At 41.0% G+C, this 13,660-nt stretch overlaps 1 protein-coding gene across 1 annotated transcript in view; it reads left to right on the top strand.

Moving 5' to 3' along the window:
- LOC138249319 (transient receptor potential cation channel subfamily M member 2-like) overlaps positions 1 to 13,660 on the top strand; it is a 1,037,937-nt gene that overhangs the window by 96,381 nt on the left and 927,896 nt on the right. The window contains exon 3 of the mRNA XM_069203278.1: positions 8,122 to 8,294. Within this exon, the coding sequence (XP_069059379.1) occupies positions 8,122 to 8,294 (173 nt within the window). The remainder of the gene's footprint in view (positions 1 to 8,121; positions 8,295 to 13,660) is intronic.

Below are 13,660 nucleotides of genomic sequence, written 5' to 3'. Positions count from 1 at the left end.
AAAAAAGGAAAATAAATAAATATATATATATTTAAAAATTCTAAAATTAAAAAAATATTAAATAAAATAAAGTTGGTGAAGCAAATTATTAATATATATATGTATATATATATATATAAAAATATAAAATTGCTGATGTATTAGGGGAAGGGGACTGCCATGAAAAATGGAGGCACGGATTAGTGCAGGTGAAAAACGCAAAGTATATAATATAATTTAAAACACTGTTCATACAGTACATTTAGTCATGAGCATTGACCTACTTGCTCTCAAGCATAATACACAAAATGGCCGCCAGCCACATACAACCAGCAAGGAGGAATGGCCACCACAACAAACAAGAACACATGTAGGCCCACTGGCTGCCTACACAAAATGGTCTCCAGCCACATGGTCGGGCAAGGAGGCATGGCCACAACAAAGAACACATGCAGGCCTGAAAGCACACTGGCTGCCTACACAAAAATGCCCACCAGGCACATGGTCAAACTTAAGCAAGATGAATAGAAGAAAGAAAAAACACATATCGGACTATAATTGACTATACAAAAAGGCCTCCTTGCCACATGGCATGGGAAACAAAGATAAATGGTGGCCAATGGCAACACTCTCACACACTGGCCAGAAAAAAGAGGCATTGGTACTGGAGAAAAACACCATTAAGTCAGCAATTCCCAAAAATAATTAAGTGGGCTAACCATCACAATAAATTCTAAAAATTGAATAAAAGTACAGATAAATATGGTGCATGCCCTCTATCAAACAAACAAGTTGTACAACACTTATAAGTGATTTTGAACTTATTTGTGAAATCTTAAATACAACAAAGTGCTTAAATCGAATGACACATCATGGAGACGAAAAGGTAATCCTTCCAGCTCGAAATCCAAGTGAAAAGTGATTAGGAGAGGGACAAAACACTACAGGAACAGGAAATTGGAATCTATGGGGCACTTCCTGTTATTGAAAAAAAAGTACATTAAAAAAATTACTCCTCACACAAAATAAATCAACGCGAACAGACCATTAGAGAATGTTTTTAACTCAAAATGATCTTTTAGAGGAGGTTTTAGCTGCTTGGGCTTCAACAGGTTGCAGTCACGTTCGATCGTGCTCACTTGCTCTCACCTCCGTCACAAAAGGGCACGCTGGAAGTTGCTGTCACAGTGCAAAATCTTGCAGGCGGACACAAAATCTTGTTGGTGCTTGCGACTGACCGCACGCAAAATGACATCAAGCTTGTGTGCCAACAGAGGAAAACTCCACTCTGTTGTGGAGTGCAGAGTCTGTCAGTAACTCCACGTTCTCTGTGGAACACAGAGTTGCTGAATTCCACAAACTCCTCCAGCAGAGTGGAGTTATTTGAAAAAACTCTAACTAGAACTTATGAATTTCTATGGTTTTGTACGTTTTAAATATGAGCTTAAGTATAACGTTCCTGTGACCTTTGTTTTTTTTTCCGGTGAATTTCTCTGTTTTTTAAATTCTATTTCCTAAGTGTAATGTCCCTGTAACCTTTGTTTTTTTTCAGTGAATTTCTGTTTTTTTAAATTCTATTTTCTAAATATAACGTCCCTGTAACCTTTGTTTGTTTTCTGTGTATGTAGGACATACATAGATAGATATACAAATTGTTTTTGCATAATTTATGCGTCACTCTAAGCCTGAAAGGGATTTGTTTTGAAATATACTGGGTGCTCCCTTGTGTCTGGACAAAGCTAAACCTCTCTGATGAGCTCTAATGAGAGCGAAACATGTGTCAGGGGTTGCTTTTACTCATTCCAGGTTGGCTTGGGCAGTATTTTACCAGTCCAAAGCTGTAATACTGTGCCTGGAGTGGTAATTGGGTTTTGTCATTTTACAGCAAGGCAAGGTTGACACTGTGTCAAACCTATGCTTAAAGACTTTGCTGTATAAATGGCAAAAGACTTTGTCCCTATCTAGCTCGGCGAGGATAGCACTGTGCTGATCCAATGCTTAAAAACTTTGCTAGATAAACAGACATTTGAGGTGAGCAAATCTAGAGTGTCGCTGGTGTTGCAGGGTGCGCCTTACTGGAGCTGCTCTCCACCTAAACTTGGGAACTGCCCAGAGTTCTCTATTCGTTTTCGCTTAATTTATGCATCACTCTAACCCTGAAAGAGATATATATATATACATTTTTTTAAATATAATTTATTTATTTGTATTACCTACTGTCAGTCGCCAGTCTCATGTTGTTGGCAGCCTTTTAGAGCCTTGCTCCTGAACAAATCGGCCCAAGGAGAAAGAAGCTTCCTGGACCAATCAGAATGCTCTCATTTTTTTAATTGGGTTCAGGGGACTCATGAGAGTCCCTCGAACCCAACTGTCCAGATATACAAATATTTTTTAACGTTAATTTAAAAAAATCTGCAGTACAGATTTACTTCAAATGTGAAAAAGCACAATCTGTGGACCAGGATCTTGCTTCCGGCTTATTATGCCATAATTCTGCTCAGCAGTTTTTGAGTAGGGCTTCTGAAAGAAGGAGATGGAAAATGCACGGGGATGTTTGGTTTTGGGTCTCACTTTGTCTACCTCCACTTGATTGATCACCCAGAACCTTTACATGCACAACCCAGGCCCGAGGTTTGTTCTTTGTACAGCAAAAACTGCTGATAATTGTTTACTAAAATGAGCTAAACTGACCTGCTCATTTGTAATCCTTTTTATTTGTGTACAGGTTTTGCAAGAATGTAAAGAAACTAGGGCTCAAATAGATCAACAACATGTATATATGTCCTGACAGTTGAGTCGCAGTGTTGGATTTCTTAAATCTGTAAACAAATCTGATAGTATAAGGGAACACTTTTTATCTTGTTTCACAGCAAATCTCTGAACATTAGGATGACCCTCAAATGCTTGATTTGTTTCTTGCAAGTGAAAATTATTTGATGCGAGTGATCTGATGTTGCAAAAACCTGTGATGGATGTACATGGGAGGACACTGGGCCTTTTATGGACCTCAGGAGGATGTGGGGATCCCAGATAGATTTGCATATTCTGCCCATAAAAGTAAAAAACTATCTGTTATCTCAATGGAGTCCGCTGCAGATCTGTATCCCGGACCACAATTTGCTTTACATGGGGTCCTCACATTCAAGCTACATGTGGATCTCATAGAGACATTTGCAGCCTTGGATCCTATGCACCATTTTGGATTTTTCAAATCTCTTATAACTAGAATTACCTCTGACTGTGTACACTTGTACTGGGCATTATGTTGATATGTGGCTTATTGCAATTCATAGCTTAGTGCTAGTCCCTGTGGTCAAGCCCCAATGCAGCGCATTGGACAGTAGGCTGTGCCCGAATTGGGGGCTTGGCGTAGAGCCTGGTCGCAGGAAGAGTGTTTGAGTCGGTGGGCGGTGTAGTCAGACCCCACTTGTGCATGCTACGCGCTGTGTTCAGAGGTTTATGTCAACTGCAAACTACTAAAAACAGAGAGCACCTTTACAAATCTCTTTCTTCTACTATTTTTCTGAAACATAACCGTGTTTTACTAAAACCACAATTTCTGAATTTTATAATGAACCATTTTTCTCTTAACCAGAGACAAAAAATTAGTCCATTGTTTTACCTACTCCTTTCAATGAGCATTTCCCTGTTCAGGCTATTTGCACCAAAATAAGCAAGAAGTATTTGAAATAAAGTACCATTTGCCATATATTATAAAGATGATAAAATTCACTGAGAATTTCCATGACCATATAAACGAATGAGTCCGAAGGCAAAGTTCCTTTATAAGTTTATGGAATTCTGAGGAAATTAGAGACACATTTTTGTACAGGGATTGCAGAATCCCATGTGCTCATATTGAGTACTACATATGCTATGATCCTGTGTTAGGTGACCTGTCGAACTTGGGCTTATGTTTTTTGTCTCCATAACCCTTTGATGGCAGTATAGGTCATTATTACATAGTAGCCCGTTTTTTATGTGTCTTTTTATGTAGAGGCAGAGTTCACACCTATAGTTGAGGTTGCGATGTGAGTTTGATAGAAATGCTTCTCCTTTAAATTCAGTAGATTGTGCTTCTGTATTCAAACAACATAAATCGTGTACATTAATATGTGTTTTGCTGAAGTAGTTGAGAATAGTAAAATGGAGGGCAAATGTATGAATAAGGTCCTATAAGTAACGTTTTTCATGTAAATCTGCACATGAAACATCTAAAATAGAAATAAATGCCTAGCAACAGTGTGCCAAATTTGACTCAGTTTGATACCTTTTCTCTGGTTGGGTGCATTATCTTTCAGCTATTAGGGAGAAATAAAAGAAACTATAACAAGCCATACTTATGAAAACTTCAATAATTCAAAATATGACTGTCAATTAACAGAACTTTCCTGAAGTTCGTAAATAGAAATAAAAATGTTTGGCTAGAACAAAATGCCACATGACTGGCTCAAAACCTCAGAAATATGTCAGGGCAGCCTTCTTGCCTGTCTTGGATTTGGCTTGCGCTTGTTCCCAATCAAAATAGAGTAAAGATAAAGTTGATGTTTTTTCTATGTCGAAAACAGCACCGTGCAAAGTTTGAACAATGTGGACATGATTTAGCACTTTTTTTCAAAATAAAAAAATGCACCTTAACTAAGAAAAAGGTCCTTCTGGTATTCACAAAATGTATCAGGTTTAACAAACAGCTGCAGACTCCAACTATTTAAACATTGTTTAGAAGTGTGTCAAAAAAGCTGTAATATACTGAAACGACTTTCTCCCTCAGCACTTGCAGCCCGATAATGACTGCCCCCATTCTCCCTGTCCTTACTTAAGGCCAGGAGCAGTTGTGTCAGCTTCCCCCGACCTTTGCCCCTTTTCATGCAGCACCCTTTTTCGTGACATTACCCAAGGACTGAAGACATTTGAAAATCATTCTCAGTCGTGTCCAAGGGCATGGGCTATAAGGTTTGTGAGCCACCTTCATACCCTCACCATAACTTACCTGGGGGCCAGGGAGAGATCCTAAACTCATTGTTTTCGTGACATGGACAATTGCCGGGAAGTCAAAAAATACTACTCATTTAGCATCCAACCTTCACACCACCCACCCTTGCCTCGGTGAATGATAGCAGTTGTGAAAGGGACACAGGAGCAGCAGTCAGGTGGCACATTCCTCCATCTCCTGCAAATTAATGTGGGAAAGCGATTGTTCTTAAACTGCAGTGTGGTAGTCCCACTTAGACTCACAAATAAATGCATAAAATTACCATTTGTGGTGTGATTTTAGGCTGTATGTCTTTAGGGCTTTCTGGAAAATTATTTTTATGATATCCTCAACTTAGTTCCAAAACCTGGAAGCAAAGATCCAGAATGAATGAATTCCAGTTTTCCTCTTCTCTGTGACATAATCTCTCAGGTGGGGAGATTTTCTTTGCTTCTTTTGGGATGAGCTCCTTCTGCAATTTGTGATTGGCAACATAGATAGGGTTGTTCAAATTTGAGGAATTTGTAAAGCATCTATCCAATAAAGAAGGTGAGGGCTTAGGATGATTTGCCTGTACATCAGTTTAGTGATCATCGTGCGAGAAGGCCAAGGACTGTATGGCTTTTCGAAACAGAAAAGGTGGTTAGTATACACATTAGCATGAAACATTAGAGAATATAATAAAAAATAAAGGTGAAGAGCCTCATATTAACATAAGAAAGCATTATTCAAGAAACTGGATGTTAATCTTAAAACTGAAGGAAAATGTGAGAAAATTGAGAAGAAATTCTACTATAGTTTGACCCATTGTGGAGCATACATGTTTCAAGAGGGCCTGCTAGAGAGCGTTTAACTCTCTGCATGTCACTGTACCGGTGAATAGCCTCACAGATCTTGGTGAATCAGAGATCCATACCTCTGGCAGCTGCTTGAACCAGAGTAAAATCAGAAAGACAGGGAGAATAAGTGTTCACTGAATAGAGTACAGATCTCCTTCTGATAGTTGTGGTGATCGAAACTGTAATCATAGAAAACTCCCTCAACAAACAGAAATACTGATCTAGTGAAGCCTTAGTGACAAGCTTTTTTTTTTTTTTTTACTTCGGAGACAGAGGAAAATATGTGACTTCCTCAGTGCTGGAGTTTATGCAAACACTGCATAGTATATTGAACGGGGTGATAGGAGTTTTAAGTTAAAAGATATTTTAGCCATTCACAGTGATGTCCGGAGTCTAGCTGACCATATCATGATGTACATTTGTAAGGCATATGTTTACCCCTTGCAGTGACGTGGTGCTGAATACGAGCTGTCAATTCTTACCCAAATCAGTGGTGCTCCTTTTATCTTCTGGAGTAGATTATCTCACTATGCCACCACACCATCTGTTCAGGAAACAGTTGAAAAGATTTCTTCTTGTGCATGCATTAAACACTCAGTCAGGAAAACGAGAAAAGATATGGAACAGTGGTTCCACATTCTTGATTTCTGTAGATGCATACTAAAGCCAGGGACCTCTATGATTTGGGGATGTCTATGATTTGAATCTCAAAAATAAAATACAAAAGCAAGCATATATCAAACAAAACATGAAATACCTTATTGAATTCACAAACCATTTAATACCATTTAAAACCAGATAATGCTTTATTTTAATCACAAGGCTGAATCCTTCAAAATGCAGTTTTATTTCTAAAATACGATGCAACATGCATATACATTTCTTTTTTGTTCCTAATGCAAGCTCACGTTTGGTAGGCGCATGCCAGTGATGCTTCAGTTGAGGCCATCAATCGTCAGCACTAGATGCCTTTTGCTGTACTTGTGCTGCTCCCATGAAGCAAAATAAGGATACCAACTTAATTTTTAGCTTCTCATTTTTATAATTCCAACACATTTTGCATTGTTTTTCAAATTTACAATTGTTTTATATATTTCTTTTGTAATCTGCTTGTATCATTTCATCTTCTAAACAGTCACAAAGCCCCAGATAAGGCGTCTCGCTCCCTCCAGGAATTTGCGGACCACAGATTAAGAACAACTGGCCTAGAATGAGAAGGTGCAGCCTACCCAAAAGATATTCTCTGTGGTGTATTACTTCCTCCTGTGTTGCCTTCAGTTTGAATACCTCGTGGTTGGCAGTGATTAGACAGCTAGGAACTTTAGGACTCACAATGGGTTGGTTTTAAAAGAAATATCCCAGAAATTCCAAGTTCAGACAAGTTCTTACCAGTTATCCAAGACAGACTTCCTTTTCAGGATGGGACGCAAGAGGAAGAGGCGTTATCGCCACCTTTCCTGACTCCTGACAGAGGAGGAGGGAGCAGCCACTAGAAGTCAGAAGACAAATCACAACATCTGCCCAGAGGATGAAGAACTGCGGAAAATGATACATTCTGCAGAAGGACTCACACATGAACATGGATCTTCTTGTTAAATTGCGGGGAGACCAGGTAGCTGGCTCAGACCTCTCACTGTGTCCCCCACCTACCAAGACTCAAGGATCGTGACCTCAGGCAACTACTTTAAACATGGTTATGGTGAAAGGGCACATGTGGGTAAGCAGGAGAGTTGTCCCTGATCAGGCCACCATGGCAGCTCCTTATCGGCACCCATACTGTAATTGAGTGACATCCTTTTATTCGACACATGCCAGTTGACCTTTCATTGGCCCCACCTTCTCCTGGTAACCTCATTTTTTTGCAGTATTGAATTGGCCAGAATAATAAAAGTTTATCTCTTTTCTTTTTTTATTTATACCATAGCCACGGTTCACTGCACACAAAAATCAAATCATTCCTGGAAGTAAGTCTATCAATGAAGAATACTTGAGTGGTTTTGTTCCATTTTTGAACTTGTGAACTAATTCTGACCCAGTATGACTAATAAATGCTCATGGTCTAAAGCTTGACGGGCTGATGTCCTCGCTGTCTCACGACTCTCAGTGATATTCTTCGATGTTGTATTGTTTCAGGACTAATTGTGGGTAATACAAACCCTACCATTACACACACAATCAAAACAAACTACTATCATTCTTGTGTCATTTTTATGTGCCACTGAATTGTAACCCCGTAGATGGCAATGGTTGTTTGTGTACTGGTTCTGCATGATAAATATTCGACTTAAAGCATCTGAGTTTGTGAACATTTTCATGCTATTGTCTCCTCAGGGGCTTGGATCATAACTGAAGGTATCAACACTAATGTGGTAAAACATATTGGAAAGGCAGTGAGAGACTTCTATGTGGACAACAGCAGTATTGATATGAATTGTGAGATTTTTTCCATTGGCATTGCTGCTTGGGGGATTGTATGCAACAAGGACTTCCTGATCAACAAAGCGGTGAGCATAAAAATGTAAAATGTAAAACTGAAGATATTTTCCTAAAAAGAGCTGCCCCAACATTAGACTTCAGTCTGTGGAACACAACAAGTCCTATAAAACGATCATTCTCAGGCTTCTAGACATCTACTCGCTCACTCTCAGATTTTATCAGGGCAAGCTATTTTTAGAGCCTACTGGCCTCGTCTGGTGAGAGATTTCATGCTGGCAAAGAATAGGTGTTCTGTTTAGGTGAATGAGCAAAGATCTCGTGTTCTGCTCAGCCTTCAAATCATATTTTTATCTTGTTGCATTTGCTGTGCATTTAAAGACAAAGGTCAAATGTTGACTCGTCTTCAAACAAATTGCTGCTTATTTTATCTTGAGATTGGTGTTTACTCTTCTTTCTCTGACTGCAAAATCAGAGGGTATTGTAAAGTGATTTGTTGGACAATTGTGCTAGGCACGCAGCATTTAAATAGCTTGTAAATAAAATGCACAAGTATTTCAAAATGTATTTCAGTATTAGAAAAACACTTTTTTGTAATTTTGAAGTGAGATGGAAACAAAGATTTTAATAGGGTCAAAACAAATCAGAGTACTTCACTTGGTGATGCTTAAATGATAAATATTTGCTTGAACCTGATTTCCGCAAGTTATTGTTTGTTTTACCACAAACTATATGTGACTTGTGAGGTTTGAGGACATTTCTGTGGTATATGTCTGTCTGTAAATGACAGTGTGGTACCACATCTTGCTTTAGTAACGTATGTCTTAAAAATGAGTTTTTAAATATGAAGTGAGAAATATTCTTGCCCCCGCCCTGATGGCAATGCTTTTTGTGATCGCAAATGGCCCATTTGCAAAAGCAAAAAGGCTTTTTTAAATTTACAAAACCCATGTTACAATTTGGTAACCTATCACTGAATCGCAAATTGGTTTGCGATTCAGTATTAGGAAAGGGTGTATTTAGGGTGCCCCGTCCTGATACTGCAGTGGTATGTGTGAATGTTTTGCAACGGAAGTGTGGTTGCAAAACATTTTCATTTAGTAAACGTTTATATAAAGGAAGTGGTTAATGCTATTGTCGCACATCTGAAGCTAATCAAGTTCAAAGTCGCATAGCGTGTATTTAGGCACGGTGCCAGCCTGGTCAGAGAAACCCAACCACCAAGGGTTTCAAAGATACACAGATTTCACAAATGGAACCCAGGAAGGGACCACCTATGTACTGTGCTGTGAAATACAAATTGAAAAAGAAACAGGGACCAGGGCACTCAAAGTCTCTATAATAAGTATACAGTCCAAGATGAGTAGAGTTGCAAAAAGTGTTTAATCCAAGATCAGAAAACAGCCAACACGTGTTTCGTCCTTGCAGACTTTTTCAAGGCTCCTACACGGACTACAAGGCAGCGTTATCACGCGCTATCCGTTTACTCCCCGCATCGTTCACGTCCTAATAGACGTACGGTGACTCGAAGAATCAAGATTGGGCCCATCAGGACCCCATGTTTAGCGTTACCTGAAACTACGGATACACCACATGATTAACATCCATGAATACGGCAAGCCACATAGTGTAAAGACAGGAGTATTAGCCAGAATTTATGGCAAGAATGATCATAATCAGTGGATTCAAAGATATACTTTAGGGGCTACAGCAGCCCTGTCGGAACTAGTCTTCATCCAAGCTTGAATCTATGAGCCTTGAAAAAGTCCGCAAGGACGAAACACGTGTTGGCTGTTTTCTGATCTTGGATTAAACACTTTTTGCAACTCTACTCATCTTGGACTGTATACTTATTATAGAGACTTTGAGTGCCCTGGTCCCTGTTTCTTTTTCAATTTGTATTTCGCAAAACATTTTCAGTTTACCACCTACTTCAAGTAGATGGTAACCCCTTCACACTTGGGAAGTGGTCCCAGAGGGACCCCTTACCCTTTGTAAATGTTTGTAAAAACATTTTTAAGGGCAGGCAGCGGTTCCACAGACCATGCATAATCAGAAATAAAGCATGAGTAAAACTCACTCAAACAAAGAAATACCTTAACACCTGCTCAGTCAACGTGTTGTGCTGCATCAAGTATGGCTTTCAAAAGGCCAGCTATGAGTTTAATACCAACATTGTGACCCAAATATTCCACTCTGTCCCTCAAAAATTCACACTTCTCACATTTTAGAACTTCACTTTGTTCCATGAAAATAGTATACAAAGTTTTTTAATTTTGTCCTGAGTACTGCACTCAGGACCAAAAACCAGGACATAGTCCTGAAACATAGCCCCCCTTTAAAGCCTCTGAGCGTTTTCAACATAAATTGCTCAAATACATAGGCCACAGGTGCCAAACAAAAAAGAATGCAACAATAAGGGAAAGTGCCTATAGGTGATACAACATCTATTAAATGCTTGGACCCCAGGTTAAGTTCAATCTGGTGATAAGCTGAAGCCAGGTCAAGCTTGGTGAACCATTGTGCACCAGTTGCCAAGAGCAAGTGTTCCTTGAGACTCCTAAGGACAACACATACTCTCAAGTCACCATTACATTTGTGTGCTACAACAAGGGATGACAAACAAAAGAGAGGATTCCACTGGCACAATGATGTCCCGATCACACAAACTGAGTATTTCTCTTCACGTCTTCTCACAAACTGAAAGGTGCACCTCTCAACCTGTACTTGACTGGAATGGCACCTTCTTTCATCGTGATCTTGTGTTTAGAATGTTTAATTCTGTCCAGGTCACTCAGAAATACTGTTGGAGCCTTCTGTGGCCATTCTAGGGTTACAGCTTGACTTTTCACAACTAAAACTTGTTCTTTGGTTCCACGTTTCAGCACCATCCCAAACAAACCTTAGTTAAACTACCCTAGAATATTGAGCCCCTTCATAACAAGGTAAATGTTACCCTCTATGTATCTTTCTTTAAATTCAAGGATGTCATTAATGTATCGCTTCAATTTGAGTTTTTGTCCCTCGTATGGTACCTGATAATGATCAGGTGAAAACAGATGCCTCACGGTGATTAGTGCACTATATAATCCATCCACATTATCTTGTTCGCAACCAGCAACATCATTGTGTCTCCTTCCCACCTGAGCTCTTGGGACTCTGGCACACCTTATCAAAATGCCTGATTTTGTTGCAACTCCTGCATTAAACATTCCTTGGTAGACAATGTTTACCACCCTTGCCTTTAGAGGGTTCACCACAATTGATAAAGATGTTAGATTGATTTCTTGCGATCATAATTCGGTTAACGCTGGAGATTGTTTTATTTTCGTTGATCCAGACTAATAAGTTTGAGAGCTTTTGCCTCAAGTTCTTTAGCAAAGGTCTAGGACGTCTCAATAAGTTTTGCATTCTGGATAGTTTCTTCTAAAAAGAGGTTGTCCACAGAGAGAAGCTTCTCTGATAGAGACTTCTAGCCATAGATTCCTTACCTTAGAATTATCCCCAGGCGTCAGAGACCTGGATCTAGAAATTCTTGAGCAGTACCCCTTTGTGCCAGTAGGTGGCATTGTTTGCCTCTGCATTGCCCACACTGGAAGTGATAGGAGCCATCCCATTGAGCCGATGTCACTTCTTTTCTTTCTACGCTGTTAGCGCAGATCTGAAGAGCACTCCCCCGATCAATTTTTGACTAACTTATTTTGATGTTTTGTAGAAGATTTTTTGGAGAGACTTTTCTCCTGGTATGCTAGGGACAACAGTTTTCATATCATGTGGGTGCCTGTCACAGACCCACAGTTGGTTTGACCTTCACTGAACTCTGATTCTAAGTCTTGTGAGGACTGTCGTGCCATGAATCCTAAGGCGCTGCAGGAAAGGCTCTCCGGAGATCCTCGCCGCCCAACGTTGGATGACCACGCAACATTCGAAAGCCCTCTCATGTGGAAGGTCCTGGGACCACTCGTGCAGCAACTATTGACATTAAGCCCCACCAGCAAATAGTCTAAGAAGAGTTCTTTGACTTCTGTGCATTGGTCCAAGTCCTCGGTCCAAGGTGTGGAACAACAACACTGTTCAAAGCCTTGCTTCCCCCACAGAGCCTGTTCCTTGATCCGCCCTTTGCTTCCCAAAGTTTCCCAGCGTCAGAACGAACTCTGCCTATCTCAAGGAGTTTTATGAGGGTATGCACTCTGGAATGCCTTCAGGCCACATGGGTTTGAAAGAGGCTCCCACTGGATTTCTACTGATGGGTTCGCCCTTGGCGCCAGTCAGGTTCAATGGATCCTGTGCGGCCTGGCCTGTGAGGTCACAGCATTCTGCAGATCCTGCTCCAGTGCTGTCATTTTGCGGCACCGCCAAGCCCATTGTCACCCCGACGCTGTGACCCATACCATACCTTCTGAGCCAGTGCCCCATTCTTTTGATGAGCCTGGAGAGCGGGATGATTAAGAGGGGTCTGAGGACCCTTATGGATACTACAACTTTCAGCTGCACTACGTGGCAGTCCAATCAAATGTCTTGATACGGTGAACTGAGAGTTGCCCCTCTGAACCTTTACTCCCATTTAATGAAGCCCTTACAGGCATCCTGCTTGGGACCTGGTCCAATCCCTGTACAGGGGCTCCTGTGCACAGGCCATTTGTCCGCCTCCATTGCCTAGCCTAGGGAACCCCAGTTTCTTCAACCAGCACTCCACCTCGCAGAGGTTTGTGATCCAAGTCTTCACCTCCCGAATTAACCACCTACAATTCCACCGGATAGGGAATCCAAAATGCTGGACACCTTCGGCCAGATGATGTTTTCTTCCACCAGCCTCGCACTGTGGTTGGTGAACACTGCATGCCTTTTGGACTGATAAACTCACACTGAATGAGCACTTGATGCCCATGGTCTTGGAGGAGACCCAAGCCATAATCACACAAGCTATTGCTGATGCGCGAGATGCAGAAAAGTTTACCGTTCCAAATGGGCTGGACATGACCGAGTGATTGTGTTGTTGGTGGCACTTAGATGCCACGCTTGGTTGAGAACCACTGTTTTTTTTTAGAGGATGTCCATGCTTCCATTATGGACAATGCCCTTTGACATCTCGTCTTTTCGTTGAGAAGGCAGACTCAGCGCTGGAGATCTTTGAAGGCAGCCGCTCCATGCTCAGATCTTTGGTCTGTCCATGGCCCCTGCCAGTCCCAGTCTGCTTCACTCCATCCATGGCTACGGTGGGGGCTACCAACTGCATCCTTTCTTGCCCAGTCTCCAAGACCAACAGGCTTACCTTCCTTTTTGCGGTTGTAGACACGGTTCAAACAGATCACGTGGGACAACCAGCAAGAGGTCGGCCCAGTCCGCCCCTCGCATAAGCCGCAGCCTCCAAACCCCTTTAGTTTGCCCTCATACCAGCAAGGCCACTCAGTGGGAGGCAGGATTCACCATCACCTGC

This window comes from Pleurodeles waltl, chromosome 8, assembly GCF_031143425.1.
Source record: "Pleurodeles waltl isolate 20211129_DDA chromosome 8, aPleWal1.hap1.20221129, whole genome shotgun sequence".
Classification (NCBI taxonomy): Eukaryota; Metazoa; Chordata; class Amphibia; order Caudata; family Salamandridae; genus Pleurodeles; species Pleurodeles waltl.
Note: the sequence above shows the minus strand (reverse complement) of the source record. Positions and strands in the feature narration are given on the sequence as shown.